This window comes from Rhizomucor pusillus (genome assembly GCF_041956525.1).
Source record: "Rhizomucor pusillus strain CBS 183.67 unplaced genomic scaffold VTP01scaffold_8, whole genome shotgun sequence".
In the NCBI taxonomy this organism is placed as follows: Eukaryota; Fungi; Mucoromycota; class Mucoromycetes; order Mucorales; family Lichtheimiaceae; genus Rhizomucor; species Rhizomucor pusillus.
The window spans coordinates 354123-377616 of NW_027192150.1; the positions used below are offsets into that span (position 1 = coordinate 354123).

The window sequence follows — 23494 nt, forward strand, 5'->3', positions numbered from 1 at the left end:
ATCGGCAATATACCCGACGACTCTAGCGAACATATGAGTGTGGTCTATAGCTTAGTCAAATCGTTCTTTTGTTTCATTATCCCGTCTTAATCATATTTCGAATGTTTTTACCTTTTACTCGGTATGCAACCCTACATCCCCTCATTAATTGCCATGCGTGGCTATCCCTTCAGCGATGATTCGCCCAGGATTCAAACACCTCTCTGCCCTAAGAAAACAAAGAGAACGGCGCAGATCCGAAAACCAGGATTGGTACAACCTACTTCCAGCCCGTAACAACGCACAGACCATTTTTACAAAGTACTGCTGCTAGTAAGAATAGCAGGGAAACCAAGAGACGAAGAAAGGAAGAAAGACTGTCATTTGGCAATGAATTCTTGGGATATGTATGCACAGATCGGATAGATTGAATGACTTGCGGCTTGGACAAATTATCATTATTGCAGCTTGGCTGCTGATGATACATATTTAAAGACATATACTATGGGAGGATCGAGTTACATACATAGATACATAGAGAACACAAATGATGACAGCTTCTAATGTACAAGGAGGAGGAACAGAGAACATTGGACCATAATACAATTGGAATGTGGGTATGAAAGGCTATATGCTGCGAAAATGAGTGTGCGAGAGCCCTTGGTGGGAATACAAGATATGAATTGTGTAACAAAATGATGAATACATACAAATGGGGGAGAATGATGATGATGGTAGTGGTCAAAGTGTTGCTTGTTTCGGTAGGTTCATGCAGGAAAATGTAACAAGTCAAATTTGTTGGTGATTGGCCTTCTTTTTAGCTACCAGTCCTCATGATGACAAACTGGTGACCGTTCAGCGTCATGGTCGCTAACAGCGGGTTGACAAAGACCGAGCCGAGATGAGCAACGTGGACCACCTTGGAAGCGCCGTTCCGATAGAGCATTTCGATCGTCAGATTTGTGCGGTCGTCAAAGGGAGCCCAGTAATTGCCTTGTTGGTATACCCAGCGGAATCCCATTATTATTTCTTTTGATCTAAACAGAGAGCAGTGTGTAGTGGAGATAGAGGGATAGAATGTCTAGGTTGATTTTGCTTTTATATATATATATACAATTTTCAATTGGTTGCGCCAAGGCGGCGACGGTCGGCTGGGCTGACCCCACACGCGGCGGTTCCAAGAAGTAACGGCTGCGGCGCATATTTCTTATGGATCCACGTTTGAAAGTCAAAGCCCGTGGTGGCGTCATTGGGAGCATTGACTGCAGTGTCGGAATGTAAGCCGGTTCCTAGAATTTGAATTTTTCGCTGCTGCGCAGTAAATCAGCGGTGGGCGGCGCTTGCTATGATGCCATTACTCACCTTTCTCTTGATTTTTTTATAGCAATGGACAAATCCAGGCGGGTGCATGGTTGCAGTTGCTGCGCTTGATGGTGCATAGATTAAATATGGATGCGAACGAGCCATATGTAAAGGGATTTTTGCTGCCATACTGACTCATCCAGAGAACACGTACATCATCATTGAATACAAAAGCCGCGCCGCCTGCCGCAGGAGAAGTTAATCTTGTTCGTAGCAGACTTTTGACTTCCGTGAGTCATCAAATGCAAACTACGTGGCTCACGGACCGTGACATGATCATTTGCATGGCTTATCTTTGGGGTCGCGCGAGAGAAAGGAAATCAAGCTCAAAGACAGATCTTTTCTTGGCAAGGAAGATCAAAGAATACTGCGGCACCAACACACATATGCGCTTCAAAGGAAAAATAAATGATTAGGCAGATAACAGCAAAGAGGGATTGCATCGTGCTCTTGAATCATATAATTTCTGTTTGACAACTTTGTGCCCGTGCGCGGCAAGCGAAAATCCCAGATTTACCAAACAAGTCCTCGGGTAAAGCATGAAGCGAAGCGTGCGATTCGTAGCACAGCTGCATGGTTATAGAAATGGACGCAATGGTTGTGAAGGAAAAGTTGGGGTGATTATATTATATTGGTGGGTATATTACTATAGCAAGAGTTTGGGTTTTTCTAAGGAATATCTAGAGCTACACACATGCATTGCACGAACCAGAGAAGCAGAACTTCTCAATGCACATTTTACGAGGAGGAACAAGCCGAGGGAGTATTTGATGAAGCTTGAGGATGAACCCAGGAGTTGATGTTTACATACATGGTGTAAACCATCATACCACAGCCCCACAGGAACAAGATGACGTCGCCTGCCTTGACCCATTTGCTTCTGGCCACCTTAAAGTGGAACATGCCTGTTGTCACGTTTTTAGTGAATGGCTGCATAGATATACAATGGTTACAACGTACCAGGGAAGATGAACGATAGAGGAATGCAAGCTACACTGCCGACCAAGGCAACAAACTTGTTCAATCCATCCGCTCCAACCGAGAAACTGACGACTGCGCAAACGACAGTGACCAAGGATCGCACCATGCTCTTCAACCACTTCCACTTGACACCTTGGCGCCCGCTTCGGTAGCCGAAAATCCCAGATTTACCAAAACATATCTGCTCGACAATGACGAGTGCCGGGTAGAGCATAAACGGGGATGTGAGGATCATGGCACAGGCGTAAACAAGCTGCACCGCAACCGAAAGTGGTGTCTGTGGCAGGTTAGAAACGACAGAGGCTGCTGTGTTTTCTCCGTAAGCTAAATAGCCGATCGTGCCAATTAGGATAAATATGGATGCTACGAGTGGGAGTCCAATGTTCATCACGCGCGGGAACTTGTCTGGTTCTCGCATGCCTTCGACGATCGGTACAACTGTATAGATAATTAATAATCTATAAGGATCCAAACACCACACAGCAGCAACCCTTTTGAGCTACCTACCCATGCCAATTCCTTCAAAAGAAAACACTGCCGTTCCGATCATCAATGCAAAGTCGTTAGAGTTGACCGGTTGGATGTTTGGTCCAACCCCGTGGTGTGCGATTTGATCTGACGAAAAGTACAAGACGCAGATCAGGCCGAATAGGATAAACACATCGGCTACAATAGCCACCCAAGACAGCCGTGCAATTTTGCGGATCCAAGTGATCGGCACAATAATCAGCAGCACCAGCCAGATGTAATATTTGCTTTCGATAGGGGATGTGCAGTGGGACAGCGTGTCGACTGCGAGTCCAATGTTTTGTGAGATGAATATGAGGTATGACGCCACGAATCCCATCTGCGACATGCATAGAAAGAATAGGATAATGTACCGCAACCAGGGTCCATACAGGATCTGCCCCATGTCTCCGTAGGATGCGCGGACTTGCCGCTGTGCGTACACGAGGAGCTGGAAAGCGACCAAGCACACTGCGGCGATGAACACCATCAAACATATTGAAAGCACAAGTCCACCTGATACAAATCTAGATCATAAGGAGAGAGAGAAGACACGTTTAGTAAAGTTTAAAGGAGTGTATTATTTCAACCTATATATATATATATATCCAATCAAGAAACTCACGATCCAGGTAAGAAAACGACACCGGTGCCGACAAATGCTTTCAATAACATAAACAGCGCTTTTCCTTCGGATGCTGTGCCTTCTGGAACATGGTCTACGTTCTCCACTTGCTCTATTGATGCCTCGTAGTCGACGTCTTCTCGGTAGCTCTTCTCGCTAACAATAGTTTTTGGAGCGGATAATCCTCCTCCTCCACCGCTACTCAGGTATATTTTTCCCGAATCACTTTGATCCATCGTATGTAGAAATAAAGAAGAAAATATGAAAAAAATGGTAAAAAAAGGAAAGAGGAAAGATGAAAGAGAACAAGAAAAAAGCAGGGGAAGAAGCAGCATTGGCTGCTCTAGGCGTAGCAGCAGCAGCAGCAGCAGCGGCGCATGCATCCCCTCACTAAATTTACCACCAACCCTTCTTTGAAAAAAGACCTCCCAAATGTTTCTGACTCTGAAATGGGGGACTTAGCACCTCGATTTTGTCACCTTGCAGAGTCTGCTCATTGTCTCCCGCGCGTGAATTATCCCTGTTGGCGATTTCGCTACTTTTCTTGTTATGAGCATCGTATTTCACGGGATTTTGTCCCGCCTTCAAAGTAGTATTTGGACTTTTAAACAAGGTTACCTCGTACATATTCCTTGATACCTCTAGATTCCACATAATTCTCCTCACGAAACCGCTGCTTTAGAGCGGTGATCTTTCTGTATTTGGAACATGATTTTCATAGCCGGTTAGAGCAGCGAATTCCCGCTCCTAGTCTCGAAAATGCAAGCTGTCAGTTACCTTTTACCTTACGCACACTAAGCAATAATTCAGTCGGTCTAAAGAAAAAATACATGTACAAGTAGAATAGGGTCCCTATTTTCTTTGAAAATGATGGTCGTCCTATCTTCGATTGATCATGCAGGCAGCACTGTGTTTTTGAGCTTTACAGGTTTAATATAGTTTCATTTCACCGTCATCACTTTGAAGGTACATTGATGATGTTGTAACGCTGCAGTACATACATATCTGATAATTTCCGTGCGCAGTCTCACGCTCCTGACAATGAAACTAACTGCGCGGAGCAGTCTCTATTCCGGTTACGGTTTAATGAATAACAGACTGGGGCAACGCTGTTGTAGAAATATATCGAAAAGGAAATAACCTATACGTAGCTTACTATGTATTATCCTCCGAGGAACAAAAAGTGTATAGACGCAGGGCTTCCATTCGATCAAGTTTCACTGTACAGAAATATTGGGTTTTACGATGATCGTTGCTCTGAGACTACAATGATAATAGAGGGGATGTAATTTTCTATATGATGATAGATACTTTTTATTTTTTGTTTGTTTGGTTTATTGAAGCTTTTGCACGCGTCTATCAAACTCTTCAGAAAGGCGCGCAACAGACGAGCTCCAGCTTGACGTCATTTTCTTGACAATATCAGGCAATTTCGATTGTCCCTCCTAATATTTGTTGTTAGGTCAGCAGTCCGATAAGAAACATCACAGCTTTCTTAGCATTATCATTTCTTTTTTTTTTTACCTTTGTGGCAAAGTACTCTGTGACGTATTCTTTATCGTCAATGACCTTTTTCACGAGTTGCTTTTGGAACTGGGAGTTGAAAAGGTCAACACCCTGATGCGCTGCTGTTTGCGACTTTATCAGGACATCCTTGACGGTTGCCTGCAGTTTGAACAGCGCCGTCAACAAGATATCGTTAGCAGCGTTGTCAGCCGCCTTCTTTTTAGCGTCCTTGCTTGTCAAGCCCAGCGCCTTGTTGATCATTTCAATCAGCATGGTTGCAAAGTTGAATGCCTATTATGTCACTAAGTATTTCGATATGTTCACTGTTAATATCCGTCTTCTTACTTCCAGCGCAGTAAATAGCTTGTGGAAAGCATGCCACGACAGTGGGTCCTCACGGAAGCAATCCGTCGGTGTGACTAGTCATATAGCATCAGATCTATGTTGTTTCTGTTCTATCGTGAACAGAATGGACATACTTTCTTTTTCCAAAATAGCTCCTGCTTTATCCAACAACGCAGCCGCCTGTTCTGCATCTAATCACATTTTCCTTGTTAGAGGAAGAAGAATGATGTACAGTGACAGGTCAATTTTTAACTTACTGGATTTACACGATTCAGGATTTTTAATCAAGACAAGCGCTTGGGCCAAGACATTAATGTATTTGGCTAATGACATTTCTTGAGGAGTTACATGCTGAGCGATATCTTGACGTGCAATGAATGCATCGAAACTCTCTACTATGGATTTGAGATCCTTTTCGACTTTAACGCTGCATGCTGCGCTTGCTACATGGAATATAAACGAGAACAATTGGAAGCTGATTACCTAAGAGCGGCAGCTCGCCGTGTTACAAACCGTATCTGCCTGTTTTTCTTACTAGACTTACATTGGAACTTGCGGTTGGCTTGAAAAGCTCCTCGGCTCTTGGGCGATGCTCCGAGTTACAGTTCATAAACACTTTAAAGTCTCTGTTATCTGAAAGCTTGCTGATAGACTCATCTACAAAATGGGAAATACAGGTATGAATTGAGAATACAAATGACACACTCGTCTTTTTCTGTCATTTTACCATCAATTTTCATTTTAGAGACATCCATTTCCTGCAACAGCTGCACTGCATACTTTGCTTGGAAGGACGAGCGGATCGCTTCCAAGCGCGCAAGTTCAACGTGGGTGATGGCTTGCTGCAGCGAGTTCTCTAATCGGGCTTGGAACTCTATAAACTCTTGGATCTACGAATATTTTTTTTTCCTTGTTTTAACAAGGGACATTTCATTTTCAAAGTGTATAAGATTACCTTGGAATAAGTTCCATACTGATAAGCCTTGACAAGCATTTCGGGAGTCTGCTCGGTTAAACGCAGGAGGGTGTGAATATATTGGAACGAACTAAATATGCCCACTGATGTTGCAGACATACCTCAAGCTCATTGCTTTTGTAAATCATCAAAGACTCGGCCAGCGTGTCCTCGAGGTTATCAAAACCTGCCAGAGAAATGTATCGATCGGTGAAGTAATGGCTGTTATCTCCTATATTAGCTTATTCCCTCTAAAGCATTATCTTAGGATCAGGGCTTGTGACTTACATCATAGTATCATACTGAATCTGCTTAATGTCCATCGTGGCCAAAATTTGCATAGGACGTGTATGTACACCTTGATAGCAAATCTTAAGAACGCTGTGCATAAATTCGCTTCGCTCTTGCGGTAACTTACCGAAAATGAAATACAGACGTACTAACGTAAGTTTGATGTGGAAATTATATATACTTTTCAGCAGTGCATTTTCGAGCATGCAGATTGCCTGTATAAGCAAGTTTGGTTGCTGGTGCTGCTTGTATAGATCAAGCAGGATTTGGCTGGCCAAGAGTATAAACTCGTCACCGTATTGATTCTCAGTCTTTTCCAAATTCGCGCCCAAAGGCAATGCATCCTGATACAGCTTCCATAGCTCGTTCACCAGAGATAATCCAGTTTTGAGATCAAGATCGGTCTGGAAATCGAGATAACGCTCGATCTTTTTGATATTAACAGTCTTGTACACTGCTTTGATTTGCTCGGACTACTTGAATCAGATATGTCTTGTCTCACTCTCACTGCATTGTATCATTCCTATATGATATACGAACCTTTTCCTTTGGCTCCCCGACGTTCTTGACAAGTGCAGATACAAAGTCCTTGGCTTTGGTCTTGTCATCTCTCAAGAATTTAATGTAATTCTGTATATCCTCAAAACAGCATGATTTCGATCCAAAACGTTGAAAGTAAGCGACGATTTTTTCGAGCGCCGTATTTTGCTCTAAATTGCAGAGGCCAGTTGAGGATCGTATCGATGAATAATAACCTTTTTCTGCTTTCTTCAATATGCATACCGGATCCCTGTGCAGCCTTTCCTAACCGGAAATCAAGCTCCAGCTCGGCCAGGAACGGTCCTCTTTTCAGGACGGATGCTTCAAGCGCTGCCTTTTTCAAATCAGCCACCAAAGTGTATGCCTTATCAGCGAGGCTGGAATCGTTTGGAAGCAGAGCTTGCACTGCATCAAAGTAAGCCTGCCAGCTGATCCAATCATCCGCGTTCTCGGTACGCAGTGCTTGCTCTGCACTCTCCAACACCTGCTCCCATTTTTCGTTTGCTAGCAGCAACTCCATGCGGATCTGGCGCACTTCAGGATCTCGAAGCGACTTTTGTCCGAGAGGACCATCCAGCAACGCCAATGCTTCCTTGTGCTTCTTTTGATCCAAAAGAATGAGTAGGTACAGTCGCATGTGCTCGACTTCTTCGAGTCTATTTTCCTCATGAGCTTTCGCCATCATGCGTTCCGCCAAAGTGTACGACAAGGCTGAATTTTGACCCTATGTTGAGAGAGAAATAAATCATTAGTGTAAATCACAGCTATTTTTGCATTGTTTGTGTTATACCTGCAATGCAAGTGACATGATGGCCCAAAACAGGTACTTATCCTGCTTGAACGTGCGATGAAGTTTCAACGCGGCCGCTTGCTGTCCCTTGTAATCGCCGTTGCGCACCATCGCCATGAACCAGTTCTTGGCAAACTCTTCGTTCTTTGGTTGCTGGTTAGCTGCATTCTCGTATAACTCGACAACGGCGTGATCTATCCTCTTTCCGATTCAGTATCCTTCAAATCTTAGAGTTGCCACATCCACATACGATGCCCGAGCTCACGATACGCCATCGTCACTGCTTGGAGAGTGGCGTCGTCGGTAGGCACACATTTTTTGACTTGTTGACATAGTTCCTCGGCCTCAGCGTCCTTTCCCGTTCTCACCAAAACTACAGCTTTCAGGGCCTTTGTGATATAAAACGCAGTTTAGTTGGATGTACTTAAAATTCTACTTTTTGGTGAGGGCGAATATATGTATTACCTTGACAAGTGGCCAGTCTGCATTCTTTTTCAACAACTTGTTGGCATGTTGAAGCGCTTGCTTGTTTTGACCATCGTCGATCGCCTCTGCAAAAACGGAAATGAGACTCTACGAATCGAAAAGGATCGTATTGTCGATCGCACCATAGAGCGGACGTAGTTTTTTCTCGGTCAAGTAATCTAACACCATTGTGCAAGTGCGTTGACTGAAAGGTACTAGTATACGCGCTTGAATTTTCGGCCCTGCTTTAGGAAAGTCGGAACACAACCGAGGACACACAAAAAATGTTTGCTCTTGTAAGTTGGGAAAGAAGAAAGTTAACTATTATATAGAAAATGCGTGCTCTTTTAAAAGACTTTCCGAGTTCTGTCGTTTTAAATGGTGTATAGTGATATGTATGTGAGTGTGAGAAAAAGAAAAGAAGTAAGAGAGAGAGAGAGAGAGTATGTGAGTGAGAGAGAGAGTGTGTGTGCGCATGTCTGTATATATGAGTTTTTGTTTAAGCAGCGGCAACGCGATGTTGCTCAGCTGTTGACATGATGGACATGATATAGGTTTGTTGTTCCTGATCAAGATCCTTTGTCAACAGGGTATACGATGCCGGGTTGGCGGATTGTAGTTCTGTAATAAAATAGATAGATTGGTCAGCCACCATATCCATCTACCACTGCTATTTTGATCGATGGATCTCTTACCTTTGAACACATCGCTGAATTGCACGTAAGGATCAATCTCGTCCAACGGAGACTCAAACAAGAGTTCTTCCTCAATTTCTTCGTCAAATTCATCAAACTCTGCATCGCTAGAGTGGTTGGCAGCTTGTTGCGCAAGGTACTCAAGGTATTCGTTATCTTCATCTACGACATCCTCGTCTCCGTTATCCTCGTCTTCGTCATCTACGCTGCCACCATCAAGTCCTCCAAAGTCATCGCCGTCTGCTTCTTCATCGAATCCTTCGCCGTAATACTTTTCAAGGCTCTGACGATCTAGTGAAATGGTATATATCAGTCTAATGCATAAAGCAGACTTCAGTCACTCTCTACTTACTCTCAATTGCCTTGGGCAATGTCTTGAACACGTTAATGATACCAGTGAGCACTTGAGGCCATCCACCCTGCAGTGAAGGAGGAATATGTTCTACAGGGAGCTGCAGCAAAGCGCACAATGCAACAATGACAAGCTTCTTATCATGCACTCTACATTTCACATGTAAATAAGCTACAGGAGGCACAGAATGCTTTCTCCTTCCATACCTTGAGAATTTGTCCAGAGTGTTGAACCAGAGTGTAAAGAATCCTTGAGTCCATTGGTTTTCTTCCAACAATCTAAGCGTCAATGCTGGGTTGTAGTACAAGCAATTGATAACAACTTCCAAGCAGTGCACGCGGAACTCGTTGGTCTTCATGGAACCAGTGAAAATGTACTGGAACGCAAGGTTGAGGAAAGGAGCAATGTACTGTGGGATAAAATTTGATAAGTGCTCATACATCCTCTAGACTTTGCAACTGTTTAAAAAACTTACTCCATCAACTTGACCGCGGCAGTTCAAGAGCACGGACTCCATCAACTTGCATGCACAGACACGATCGTGTTCACCAAGTCGATCACTCTTCATGACAGTGTCGATAATGTCGAATGTCATGCGCTGAATGTTTTCATTGCTGACAAAGACATCGCGACCGTAAGAAATGTAGTTGTCCAATGGAGGAAGCATTTCATCCATGTAATCGATGCCAGAGTCCTTGAATGCCTTGTAGATCAACTCAAACACGCCCCACATGGTAGGTGTAACACGCTTGGCGGAGAAGGTGCAGGAATCGATGATTTCAAAAATTTCGTCGTAAAGATCCAACACATTGTTCTCCAAGGTGTAGGTGATGACCGGCAAAAGAGCATTCTCCAGTTGCTGCAGAACATCGGGAGTGCTTTCCAAACTCAAAATCAAAGTACCAATCGTCTTTAGCACACCCATCGCTGCCATGGTCTTGTCGCTCATTTCCTCGACATCACCACTGTACTCTCCATCGTCATCCATGAGTTGCTTGTCTGCCTGTGCAACTTCTTCCATGATACGCAGGAAAGTGTCACGAAGCTGGGTGCACAGCTGAACGGCAAACGGTGTCAATTGCTCTGCAAAAACTTCGACGAACTCTTCCATAACGTTCGCAAGCATATCAATGTCGATTTCGTTGGTAAGGTTCAAAAGTTCCTGCATGATAAACGGCAAATTGGGTGCCATGGCAATGCGCACACTTTCGTGACGGATCATTGGCTGCAAAGCCAAAGCAGCCTGGACTTTGACGGGCAATTCAGAGTCGCGCAAAGCATCAAGCACGTTCTGGTACAAGGTAGCCAAGTTTTGCTCGTTGGCGAAATCCATGTCGCTGAAATGGCGAGTCATATCGCATGCTCTGGCTCTCAAGTACGGGAAGCGACTCTTGAATTCGGGGAAGACGTGAGTGACAAAGAAAGGTTCCATCATGTTAGCGACAGGCGATTTCTTTCGCAGCACCTGGTGAGAAAGACAGCCGATCATGCACAGGGCACCGTCCTTTTCACGTCCATCCTTTTGGTCGTCTGGGGTCTCCATGTACTTGTTCAAAACATTGTTGATAAAGCCAAGGATACCCATAAAGGTGTGTTTCTTGCGGTCACGAGCAAGGTCGATGAGAAGGTTCGTAGCGTTGGTTTGTGGCGAGTCGAAATCCATCAGAGGATCGATCTTTTTGTGCACGTATTCCACTGGATCTTCCTGCCACAGCTCTTCGTCTTCGCTGGAGAAGCAGAGCTGAGGGAAAATAAAGTGGGCAACGAGTGTCTCTGTGTGAGGCTTGATAATTTGCCAAGTAGTCTTGTGCTTGATGCTACGTGTAAAAGTTCGTTAGCTGGGCTTGTTATACAGAATCCCTTTTTTGCTGCGTAGATACCTGTCACTGAAAAAGGCAGCTGTCAATGCAAGACACTTTGCAGACATCCACGCTTCCTTTTTAATCCATTCTTCAATTTGCTTGAGGTATGTGCGCAAAATGTTGGGTGCAAAGTTGTTTACAAAATTCTTTGCAAACGACATGTACTTGGATGCACTCGGAGGCAACAATGCCGGGTTGCCGTACTTGGTGAACAAACGGTTCAAGCAATGGTATGCCCACTTTTTGGTCTTCCACCATGGATATTTTTCCCGTTCCTCTGGGTCTGCTGGCATGGCTTCCAATGGAATCTTTTTGTCTACCAACTGCAAAAACATGGTACCCCATGCAACAAGGGAAGATGTTTCCTGGAGGCATTTGGGAATATCAACCTAGTTTGAGATGGATATGAGCTCTATGTCACACCATCAAATTCATTTCAGTACGTACCTGGATACCAGAGTGATAGATCTTTAGAGCAAGCTTCAGCATCTCGGCTGCCTCAATGCTATCAGAGTTGACAAGGTTGTTGCAGATAGTCTGCACAGCAGGGAATGTAAGTTTGATGATTTCTTGCAATGGTTCACGACGCTCCAAAGATCGCCATCTGAATAGGAATGGTATTTAATCGATGAACACAATCCCTTTTGAGAACACGAAACTTACTGGTAGACTTTGATGACTTCTCTCAGGGCCAACAATGCAACGTATACGACGCGAGGATCCGAGGATGTTAATAGATTCTGTAACTCATTAACAAAATTGGGCCATTGGTCTGGAAAATCATTAGCCAGAATAGTGTGGAGGGAAGAAGTCAATTGTACTCTGGCAAAAGACAAAAGATGTCAATGTAAGCGGAAGGTTTTCTTCTTTTGGCGGTCTCGTGATTACGTACTGGACAGCGCTAGGTGCTCTCAAAAGTGCCTCCATGATAGACTGCTTAACCATGTTGCGATCATCCTCGTTGATAGGGTTGGCAACATCTTTTGATCGATCCCAAGCCTTGTTCATACGGTTCTTAAAATAGATAGCAGCTATATATTTTTTTATTCATTGTTAGTCTTGCTTTTTTGCAACATTCTTTTTTGTTCCACGGCAACGTTTTACCTGCTTGACGAGCGCCGAGTTCGAGCTCCTCAGAAGCGAGAATTCGAAGAACTATAGGTAAGAAACCATTGTGCGTTTCGATCTACACATACACGTCCAGTGAGCCTACTCGCTCGCTCGTCCGGCATTCATACATTAGACTCACGTTTCGAATATTCAGTTCGGCCTGTTTATGCACGTTCGGATCGGGATGGTAGGTCGAAACAAATAGTTGGTAAACGGCGTTTTGATCCATATTTATAAAAGAGGGACTCGAGGAGATTGCGAATGAGGTGATTTATACAGAATGCGAGGGTGGTAACAATGTTGGTGTGTGTCTCTCCTCTCCTTGGCCCGCAAAGGAAGAAAAAAACTTGTCCAGGCACTCACACAATTTTTTTTCTTTCTCTCCAAGCTGAGAACGAAAATTTTGCGATGAAGTTAGGACGGAGGCTGATGCATGGAGTCTCGAGGATGATATTCTTTGCGGAAGAGGATCGTTCTAGGAGTTCATCGATATACAAAGCTACGTAAAGTAAGCAACAATATTTTCTGACAAGTTCGTAACATATTATACAACCCAGAATTTACGAAAAACAAACATTCATCTGCTTCAGGTACCAACAAGCTAAGAAGGATATTGTAGTTCCGATATTGTATTCGCGCTGCTTATTCTTCTTGGAGACTCCGTGGATTAGATCCTGCAAAATGGACTTCTGGCGACGTGCCATTCAAATGCAATTCCTTCATACACTCAAAGCTTATCGGCATCCACTCCAGCACAGTAAAGAAGGATCCAGTTGAAGGATATCGATTAATGTGTTGACTCCTTGTTACTTTCGGTTGATGCCGTTGCCCTACCACACTACTGTAGATTTTGAATTGATCCTGATATATATATGATCTTCGTCCACGCACGACGGTACGATTGAGCTGTATAGGAAGTACGTGTTAGATATTCAATTGATCTTTTTACAAAGGACAGACTCCAATGGGCGGCGGTTACATAGTATTTTTCTTCGCTCTTCGTGGAAACCATGATTGATTATCGGCTGCATGGAAGAGTTTCGTTATTTCAAACAATTAAGCATAGGTAATTACGAGTAGAAGCTTTTAAAAGCAAGTTTTCTATGTCAAGTCTTGAGAATTGATGTAGCAATATCTTCATTTGCAGAGTACCTGGAAGACTATTGCAGCGTGATCATGAGTGATCCGGATATTATCAACGCAAAAATAGGTACATGTGTAAGTTTGAGCCCGCGACATGGCTGGATATACTCCTAGTTCTTCCGAGCTTGTTCTAGAGCATACTGCTCATGAGAATAAGTCTTACCGCGGGACGGATCGGCTGATTACATGCATTGTAAACCCCATCGATTGCCCAAGGTCACGCTTCATTGTTTGCGCGGACGCACCAACAGATGACAAAGGCTCCCAAAAAGGGGGGCGATTATTTACAACGTCGAGCGGCAGCAATCTATCGTGAATCTCTTCTTCTCAGCAAGGTTCAAATTTGGATTGAAACGGATTCTGTTGTAGATATCTATTGACTTTAATTCATTGGTTCCAGCGATATCAATTACATTTATTTGACAGTTACTGTAGCCAGCAACAGAAGAGAGATGGAAAACAAGTTGCTACACAGCAATTGACGGACGTGATACATACGTCAATAGAAACTCACAGGGCGCGCACAACCCAAGAAAGAGAAGAAAGGAGGAGATGTTTGTTTGCTAAACTGTGTCATGCGTTTGCAAATCAGCACGGCATTGGATACTTTATCATTTGAGGGAATTCTATTGCCCATAGAAAGCACGCGTTTGGTGTGCGGGCGCGACTTATGTGCGAGCACATGGGATGCGTGGGATGTGATTCCATACAACAAAATGTGGTCGGCAGACTGCAAGTCCCTGCGGATACCCGACATAATTATACAACAGGCAAAGGGAGGGAGAAATACAGAAAAAAAAACACAAAAAGACCATGTTGTTAACTGGATTTGGATCTGCGCCAAGACCTTACATCCCTAATAAACAAGCTCAATAACTCAGTGGAGTGTTGATGTCACGATGTGCATTCTTTCTCCTGATCCCAAGTGCTTTCCGAGCCTGCTGCAGCGATGGATGAGGTTCTGGCCGAACAACTGCACTGACGTGCGTGCAGAGCAAAGTTTCACTTTAGATGTTGTTGTTGCTGCTGCTGCTGCTTCTGCTTCTCCTCCTTCTCGTTGTTCCGAAGCACCAGCAGCAGCATCCATTTCTCTCTCAAATTGAACTTGGCGTCCTCCTCAATCATATGCAAAAGAAGGACTCGAGCATGCACATATGTCATTCATGCTTCCGTTGCATGGTCTTATCGACCCAACACCCCCATCCACTCGGAGGTCATTTGGAGTGTACATGGGATTACTAGGAAGAGAAGAGAAGAACAAAACATATCCAGTTTAAGTAACTGCATCAGAGTCTCACCACCACCAAAATAGCAGCAGCCCGGTCCTCGGATGTAAGGATCACGCAAAATCAGACCCACATTTGCATCGACTCAAGTCAGCAGCAGCAGCAGCTCTGCTTCGCTTATGCAAATTTCGTATATTCGGTTCTCAACAAGCGTGAACTTGTTATGTACATTGTCACATATCTGCATATGCAATATTTTGACAACTTGGATCTTTGGATATAGAAAGTAAACCAAAACAGACTAGACAATTGATCTTTTTATATATAACTGATTTACAATACATGGCATCCAGACTGGTGGAGAGAAGCGGAAAGTATGGAAGGAAGAAAGGATACAGGTCTTTTTTAGAAAAAGAAGATGAAAGAAATAAAGGAGAGCATACAGGCAATGGCGGGTGTAGTAGTAACGTAGAGTTATAAAGTGAGGGATAATTCCAACTGGGAAGACATGTATGTAAAGGATAAAGAAGAAAAAGGGTGGAGAGAAAGTGAGAGAGAGTGCGTTATATATAAGAAGAAAAAAGAAGAATATAAAAAAGAGAAAGAGGAGACCATACAAAGAAAAAGGGTTAGGGTTAGCAGTATTCAGAACGAGAAGAACTGACACAGATTCAGACAGATATAAGAGAAATGGGTGCGGGAGGAAAAGTACACACATAAAAAAAGCTAAATGAAAAGATGAAAAAGAAAACAATAAAAATAAGAAGCAAGCTGGTTCCATGGGTTGGTCGCATAATCCTAGCCCCTTTGGTCTCCATAGAATGTAAAGGACTTAGAAGAATAGTTGAGGTTGCTGTTGTAGTGCACCGTTGTTCGCGTGCGGCATAGAGTACCACTGAGACGTTGGTGGTGGAGGAAATATAGCTTGATGTTGATCCATAGAAGTCGGTGTTTGCGTAGCTGGAGAAGATGCAACGGAGGAAGCCGAAGTGGACGAAGATGAAGACGACGAGAAGGATGATGACGGTGAAGGTGCTGAAAGATCGTAAGGAAAGATGGCGTTTGACTTAAAGTCGCTCGTCTTGATAGACCGGTTTGTATGTACATAGATAGGTTGCGGGTGCGCCAGCGTTGCAGCAGAAAACTGTTGTTGTTGATGCTGCTGGGGAGCTTGATTAAAATCGCGGTAACATATGTCGAAATTTGCGGCAACCCTGGTGGTAGGTTCACTACTCGTTGTGCTTTGGGCAAAACTCGTCACCCCCAATGGATGGCTTTGCTGTTCGTCGCATTGGTGCTGCTGATGGTACGTAAAAGAAGAAGAAGAACTACTGGCTTGCCGTTCAGGAGCAGAAGGGGGTGCTGGGTAGCTAACCGGCAACTGGTTCGGATCGGTCGGACGGAAGCAGGCATGCCATGATCCGTCGTTCACAAACAATAACCCATTGTTATCGATGCTGCTGCTTCCGGTATTGGAAGCGAGAGGTGCTGCCATCATAGCTGCTGCTGTTTGCTCGCTGCTGTGATGGTCGGAGGCAGCGACGGGTGCAGTTGCTAGGTAGTCTGGTGGTGTCCTCGGTAGGAGACCGATCGGCGGACTTTGGCACCCATTACGTCGAGACATGCAGAAGGGGCAATGCCGGACAAACCGTGCAATCAGTTCCTTAGGTATCCAGGAATATCGGCGTCGAACCTTACAAAGAAGTATCTCAGAATCGAATGTTGCATTGCATCAAAGAGAAGATGACTTACCAAAGCGGATGTCTTGTCCCGACCGCCGTGATTTGCTTCTTTATGTGCACGGACCAATATCGTATAGATTTGCTCTCGCATTGCGACAGGCTTGTTGTCGTGACAGACGATATCAAGTCCATTTTGTCCGGGGACCAGTTGGAACATCTTTTTGACCCAGAATCTGAATTGAGCTGTGGAAATACTGGTATTTCTAGGGTCCTTGAGTACTCTTGCAATCAAGCTGTAGCGCTTTCGATCCACGAGTGCCTTGTCACGTTTCTTTGGAGATAGATTGCGTAGATAACCTTGCACAATCGCTTCAAAATCTGAAATGGATGGATACTGGTCAAAGCAATCTGTCTCGTGTTCCTGCTCGAGCTGCTGCAAATCGTTGAAAAAGCCGGATGAAGTAGTAGGCGCTCCTCGCTGGTGGACCGCCGCGGCTATCGTTGAAGGGGGCATTGTGGGATAGGCGTTATCCTCGCCGAATCGATGCGTTGTTGTCAAGGGGCTGCTGTCGCTAGTAGCTCCATAGAAATAATAATAGTTTTGAGACTGCATAGCACCGTGCTCGTCCTGGGAAGGAGGGTGTTGTAAATGGATTGCATTCATGATGTTATTCGTTCGAGAAGAAATGGAAAATGGAGCAAAGGTCTGCCAGATTTATATTTCTTCAAGACGGATTGAATTCAAATGAATAGGAAAGAGGGCAAGCTCGACGTCGAATAAACAAACAGATGAACAACAGGAGAAGTGAAGACGAGTAAAAAAGAAAGAAGAAGAAGAAAAAAAGGGAAGAGGTGGAACAAACTGGACTGTACTGGAATGAACCCTTTTTATTCCCCATTTACCATTGTTGACACGGCATGATGTAAAGGGGAGCCGATCTCTAAGAGAAGCATGATTTCCTTTTTTCGGTTCGACCTTGTGCCATCGTACATCCACACTTACATACATATGTACATACATACGAGTGCTGCTGAAAGTTTAAGGGCGCAAGGCTGGGCTTTGTCATCAGCTCCACCGATCCTGCCTTTTTTCATTTCGGTCATCCTTTTTGAGCCCCTGCACCGCGTTCCTGTTTGTTTTGAAGGAGAAACACTAGAGTCGAAAATATCATCCACCTCGTTCCATAGATTAGGAATTGTACAGGATGCAGAAGCATGAAAATAGAAGTAAATTAAAAGGACCCTTTCTCCTTACTTGTTGCTCCATCGCTCTTCCAATATCATTATTTCTATCTTTATTATTATTACTATTATTATTATTATTATTATTATTATTATTATTCTGTTTGCATATAGTACTCGGCGAACGACAGTTCCCATTTTTTTTAAAAAAAAAGAAAGGGGAACAATACAAACCTGGCCGCACGCATGGACTTCGGAACAACAACATTAGGTCAGGCAGCCCTTCGGGCGCAAAGGCAGTGTCCAGGTGGATACTAGCGCACCTGACAGTTCGCCATACTATCATTTGTTTTTAAACTTTCTGCTGACACGAAGGCTATCAAACAAACCTGCAGGGTGCTACGATCCAATGATTTGAAAATTCAGTGGAGGATCGCAATTCGTATAGCCTCTCTTGCCGCACTGACTCCTTGCTGTCCTCACATTCTCCTAGAACGCGGCGCTCTCTCTCCAGCAGCTGTTGCCAATCCCAATGCCACGTTACCGAAAAAAACGAAAGTATATTTGTAATTTTAGCAATTTAATATAAGTTTACATTTGTCTGTGCGAATGGCCAAATTAAGCAAATCCCAACGGCAAAATGAGGCCTTCCGGTTAGATTCTTATCCACATCCACTCGCCGATGCATACGAATGTGCTGCTGCTGCTGGTGCTCTTTCCTGACAGATTTTTCCTCTCCCCTTCACGCCCCTTATCTTTCCGAGCCGAAAATTCAGCTGACATGGTTCACTTTGGAATATTATCGGATATCAGAGCAGGCTCTGCCTTCCAAAAAGAGGATAGCCCGTTATGGATCTTTAAGGGTCCATCACTGACGGCGCGCAACAAGAGAGACGTCGTGGAAATGGATATTATCTCATCCAAATAAGCTCAATTAGATCCACATAGTCCTTAGAATATATACATCTTGTAATTATTGTCTTTTTTGTAACCGTGAACTCTGCGCGTACGCGTCAATTTGAAGATTCAAGGCACTGCATACGCATGTACAATTCTTCTTTAAAGAATCATCCATTTTTCACCGGCAAGCCCGTCTGCTTTTCAAGAGGTAAAACGAGCGCCTCGAGATTTTGCAGAGTGCAAGTAGTTGCCAAAAAACGTGGATATTCCGTGTCACGTTTGGAAAACTATGTAGGCACCTCGTCCTTTGGCCGACTGAGAACCGAGCGGCGTGTCATATGCTGAGGGAATAGTGTCTTTGCATCTCGTTCAGTACAATTCATGTATTTAACAAAGTAAAGAAACGCTAAAATTGAATGGTGTTCGACCTTGGTTTTAGCGAAGGCCGAAAAGCAGCGACGTAGGATTTAATATATTAGCATGTGTCACGAATAACACTGTACGACTAGCCCCCACGGGCGCGCCACAGATAGCATGATGGTTTTCCCAAATCAAAGCGAGCCAACTGAAAAGGAGGGGGGAAGGAAGAAATAGGCCTGTGCTCTATAAATTGCAGTGCAAGGCATAAATTAACCGTCGAATATAGAGCAACTGAAATAGTAACAGGCCAGTTTATACGATGCAACCTAAAGCGCCTCACTTTGTGGGCTGAAGCATTTTCTTAGATGCTGCTGCTACTGGCTCCTCGTGAAAGAAACATGACAACTATGCGCTACGACGGCTGATGATTTACTTGACTCTCATTATTGTCTCCACAAATATGTGTCAAGTACGCATATTACTGATCAGATCAGCAGGAAAGAATAACCCTGGAATAGCAAAGCATAAGATAAGGAAGAAAAAAAGGCATCTTTGCTCGCACCCCTCCTCCACTGGTCGGGTCTCAATTTCCCAGTGATCCTGCAGAAGGCAAGCTCACCACTTGAAAAGAACTTGCCGCACACCCTCAGACTCCCTCGAGTTGAACTACGAGCAAAATGATGAAAGGATTGAAAGGCGTCGTAAGTAACGATCACATCCTGCAGTCGTATACTCTCTTGCCTTATGCTCTTTTCCAGCTTTCCAGGAGCAAATCAACGCACCAAAGCGACTCCAAATCTCGAAACAAGCAGCAGCAACGATCCTCGATAGTTTCAGCTTCGTCGTCGACCACCAATGTCAGCCAATCTACAGAGCCAGTGCAAACGCCCACAGTGGTAGTTCAGCAACCGAGTCGTTCACCTGCTGAGCCGGCAGCAGCAGGCCAGGTATGGGGGGAGCATAGTTTTCCGAAGCATATAATATCTGCACATTCCATGTAATAATAACTCGCCCGCGCGTGTAGACAAAGTCGGCTGTTACTGGTAAAATGATGAACCTTGCCAAAGGAGCATCAGGCAACTGGCTCCAGCAAGGCGTTCCGAAGGATACTATACCAGTTGTCAAGACTCCACGGCGCCAGCGTTCTTCGCGGTTTTTCGCGCATGACAAGGTGGAGTTGGAACAATATCCTCACTTTAACGGTAATCTCCAAGGAGATACATATCCCATTGCTTTGTATTGCATTAACAAACCTGGTCTTCTTATTTAGAGGTGCCTCCTGGACAGCGACAGCAGTTATTTGTAAGAAAGCTAGTCCAGTGCCAGACCATGTTTGACTTTAACGACCCATCATGCGACCTGCGAGGAAAGGAGATCAAGCGCCAAGCACTTCAGGAAATGTTAGAATACGTGGCAACTACACGGAACGTAATCACAGACCAGATTTATCCCGATGTAATCCGTATGGTTCGTATATATGCCTTCGCGAGATCAATCAATCGGCTTAGAATTCGGGACATTTACACATGCGGGACCATAGTTTACGGTGAACACATTCCGTTCAATTTCACCTCAAAGCAAACCAGCGGTTGAGGGCGTCGATGCGGAGGAAGAGGAACCAGTATTTGAAGTTGCTTGGCCACACCTGCAACTTGTCTACGAGTTCTTTCTTCGCTTCGTTGAATCACCCGATTTCAATACACACGTTGCAAAGAAATACATTGACCAGAAATTTATTCTGCAGGCAAGTCCTTGGCAGGTTAAACAGCTTCGACTAAAACTTAATAACATTACCCCCCTCCCGTTCTCTCTCCTTTACTCCTTACAGTTACTAGAGTTGTTTGACAGTGAAGATCCTCGAGAGCGCGATTTTTTGAAAACAACGCTTCACCGGATTTACGGCAAATTCCTTAATTTGCGTGCTTTCATACGAAGATCGATAAGCAATATATTCTTCCAGTTTATATACGAAACAGAGCGGTTCAATGGCGTTGCCGAATTACTAGAAATTATGGGCAGGTGAGATCACAAATAATTTGATGGTAACATCTCGTTACTAAGATGGCGATCCTTTTTAAATTAGTATTATCAATGGTTTTGCTCTGCCATTGAAGGAAGAACACAAAACATTTTTGTTTCGCGTGCTTATACCTCTCCACAAGCCGTCTACGTTGTCTCTATATCATCCACAGCTAGCATACTGCGTCGTGCAGTTCCTGGAAAAAGATCCTACCCTTACTACACCGGTGAGAAATAACTTTCTTAAAAGAAAAGAGAGATGCTGGTGAAGCAGCTAACCGATAGGATATCCTAGATTGTTCGAGGCTTGCTGCGATACTGGCCCAAGGTCAACAGTGCAAAAGAAGTCATGTTTCTCACAGAACTGGAAGAATTATTGGATATTACAGATGCAGTAGAATTTAGAAAAATAATGAGACCAGCGTTCCGAAAACTGGCACAATGTATAGCAAGCACTCACTTTCAGGTACAGTCCTATCTCTCGCTGCAACCTTGCATTAGATACCAATCGACCGTTGTTTGTAGGTTGCGGAGCGGGCTCTGTATTATTGGAACAATGATTATTTGATCAATTTGATGGGCGACAACATTGATGTTATCATGCCTATCATATTTCCAGCACTCTACAAACATGCGAAAACACATTGGAACAAGTAAGTCGAGTTGTACAGTAATTGCAAGCGGTGCTTACTTATACTGTGACGCGCAGAGTCATTAATGATTTGGTGCCTGATGCACTCAAGATCTTGATGGAAATGAATCCATCTCTATTTGAACAGTGCTTACAGCAATGTATTCGTGACGATGAAAAGTAAGATGAAACACTAAAGCAGTGATTTTTTTTGGAGCAGTTGTTGATACTCTGATGATTTTATCGCAGACGAGAGACACAAGTCCTGAAACGAGAAGAAATATGGAATAATCTGAGGAAGCGAGCGCAAGGCGGCACTTCTGGAGAAGGGGAAGGAACTATAGAGACGCAACGAAATACAGGAACAAGTCGTGTGGCAAACGAAAGCTCTCCAACGGACGTGGATCAAAATGTATCAGAAAACTCCCTAGACAATATTATCAATACCCAAACGCAGTCTGTCATTGAGCCCTCTAAACCTATACCGCTTGGTCAAGATGAAGATTCTGATGATTCAGATGCTTGTTCATGGCATAGCTACTAAAAACCCGAATTTTTGTGTGCCAAAAACTGTGTTATCTCTTTTTGCATGTGTGGGGGGTTGCTACGATGATTTTCACAATCTCCGCGACTTTCAAGCTGAAGGCCGAGCTCCCTCCTCTTCCCAAAAAAAGACAAGCTTCCATTTGCATTCATGCCTCGATCCAGGTTTGTAGAACACCAGCGGGCCAGAAGCACACAGCAGCTTACCGAATAGCAATGCACCGCAACTGATCCCTTGACAAAAGAGACGATTCGCTTTACAACGACGACAACGAAGATGACGATGGCAGCGAAGTGCCCTGCAAGCAGCAGAGCGGCAGAAAGAAGATAAAGATAGAGTACATTCAAGACAAGAATCGGCGGCACATTACCTTTTCAAAGCGCAAAGCTGGTATAATGAAGAAGGTACAGAGGACACTCTCCACAGCAGCCCCAGTACATACACTGGCTACGGTTTCAAGCGAGCAAAGGTTCTCATGGGAAACTTTTCGTTTTTCTCTCAGGCATACGAATTATCGACATTGACAGGCACACAGATCCTGCTCCTGATTGTATCAGAAACAGGTCTAGTGTATACCTTCACGACACCCAAGCTGCAGCCGATTGTAGCAAAATCAGAGGGCAAAAACTTGATTCAAGCGTGTTTGAATGCGCCCGATGATGTAAGTGCACGGATGATAAGGTTCAAATGGCGAAAACGTGCGCGCTGAAGCACCCTTCTTATAGCCTCCGCCGCCACCCATTGCCGGAAACCAGGAACCAGCGTCGCCGAAACCTACAATACTTGCCAACAAAGCAGCGGAATCTGTAAGCCCTTCTTGTTGCTATCGCAACCCTCCCCTTCCCTCCCCTCCTGTAACTGACACATTGCCCGCGTAGCAACCGTCAGCGTTGTCGCCAGCGCCATCATCATCGTCGTCCGCTGCTGCGCATCCTTCGTCCACGCTTCCTTCAATGCGTCCAAGCGTTCCTGTTGCTGCAGCGCCCAATACAATCCCTTACGGCGCCGCCGCCGCCGCCGCTGCACCACCAAATATGCTAGCAGCTGCCAACCGGCAGGCTTACCAGTATCCAAACATGTATTATCAGAACCCTTACGGGGGTCTAGTGCAGCCCCAGCAGCAGCCGCAATATCCTTCACAGCAATATTGGCCGTCACCCTCAAATTCTGCCACACTTGTATCATCACAAACGTCCAACGCAGACACCACAGATTCCCTGAAAATTGGATATCCAGGAAACAACAACATGAGCCGCGACTGGAATGCTTGAAGACTAAACCTTTTCTTTCTCTCTCTCTCCTTCTTTCATATCTTGATAACATCAGACGCAATACTATCCAAATAATGGGCTTCCTTCACTCTTTTTCCCCTTTCTTTATCCACTTTATCACAATTTTTTTCTTCGTAAATACATAATCCTTATTTTGTATTCAGTACACCG

At 44.4% G+C, this 23494-nt stretch overlaps 7 protein-coding genes across 7 annotated transcripts; 2 read left to right on the forward strand and 5 right to left on the reverse strand.

The window, feature by feature from the left end:
* Positions 1–796: 796 nt before the first annotated feature.
* VTP01DRAFT_10119 (uncharacterized protein) lies at positions 797–1000 on the reverse strand (the record flags this gene model as incomplete). The annotated part of the gene is made up of 1 exon (XM_069378446.1): positions 797–1000. The coding sequence occupies one exon, from the start codon at positions 998–1000 to the stop codon at positions 797–799; it is 204 nt and encodes a 67-aa protein (XP_069239544.1).
* Positions 1001–2079: 1079 nt separating this feature from the next.
* On the reverse strand, positions 2080–3690 carry VTP01DRAFT_10120 (uncharacterized protein; the record flags this gene model as incomplete). The annotated part of the gene is made up of 4 exons (XM_069378448.1): positions 2080–2246; positions 2302–2760; positions 2830–3356; positions 3455–3690. The coding sequence occupies 4 exons, from the start codon at positions 3688–3690 to the stop codon at positions 2080–2082; spliced, it is 1389 nt and encodes a 462-aa protein (XP_069239545.1).
* Positions 3691–4788: 1098 nt separating this feature from the next.
* VTP01DRAFT_10121 (uncharacterized protein) lies at positions 4789–8535 on the reverse strand (the record flags this gene model as incomplete). The annotated part of the gene is made up of 17 exons (XM_069378449.1): positions 4789–4899; positions 4979–5251; positions 5306–5379; positions 5440–5496; positions 5563–5788; positions 5850–5962; positions 6033–6195; positions 6261–6308; positions 6383–6482; positions 6549–6618; positions 6679–7024; positions 7092–7261; positions 7335–7815; positions 7882–8075; positions 8132–8270; positions 8347–8432; positions 8490–8535. The coding sequence occupies 17 exons, from the start codon at positions 8533–8535 to the stop codon at positions 4789–4791; spliced, it is 2697 nt and encodes an 898-aa protein (XP_069239546.1).
* A 310-nt stretch (positions 8536–8845) lies between these two features.
* On the reverse strand, positions 8846–12594 carry VTP01DRAFT_10122 (uncharacterized protein; the record flags this gene model as incomplete). Its single annotated transcript, XM_069378450.1, has 11 exons — positions 8846–8967; positions 9042–9332; positions 9394–9542; positions 9600–9802; positions 9869–11210; positions 11274–11644; positions 11703–11859; positions 11919–12077; positions 12148–12286; positions 12360–12441; positions 12505–12594. The coding sequence occupies 11 exons, from the start codon at positions 12592–12594 to the stop codon at positions 8846–8848; spliced, it is 3105 nt and encodes a 1034-aa protein (XP_069239547.1).
* Positions 12595–15566: 2972 nt separating this feature from the next.
* On the reverse strand, positions 15567–17080 carry VTP01DRAFT_10123 (uncharacterized protein; the record flags this gene model as incomplete). The annotated part of the gene is made up of 2 exons (XM_069378451.1): positions 15567–16427; positions 16487–17080. 2 exons carry the CDS (start codon positions 17078–17080, stop codon positions 15567–15569), a joined length of 1455 nt encoding a protein of 484 aa, XP_069239548.1.
* Positions 17081–19535: 2455 nt separating this feature from the next.
* Positions 19536–22052, forward strand: VTP01DRAFT_10124 (uncharacterized protein; the record flags this gene model as incomplete). The annotated part of the gene is made up of 11 exons (XM_069378452.1): positions 19536–19559; positions 19617–19805; positions 19883–20060; positions 20129–20325; positions 20399–20602; positions 20687–20877; positions 20942–21104; positions 21173–21343; positions 21403–21530; positions 21587–21688; positions 21758–22052. 11 exons carry the CDS (start codon positions 19536–19538, stop codon positions 22050–22052), a joined length of 1842 nt encoding a protein of 613 aa, XP_069239549.1.
* A 150-nt stretch (positions 22053–22202) lies between these two features.
* On the forward strand, positions 22203–23323 carry VTP01DRAFT_10125 (uncharacterized protein; the record flags this gene model as incomplete). The annotated part of the gene is made up of 5 exons (XM_069378453.1): positions 22203–22216; positions 22297–22456; positions 22555–22713; positions 22778–22858; positions 22931–23323. The coding sequence occupies 5 exons, from the start codon at positions 22203–22205 to the stop codon at positions 23321–23323; spliced, it is 807 nt and encodes a 268-aa protein (XP_069239550.1).
* Between the last annotated feature and the right edge of the window lie 171 nt (positions 23324–23494).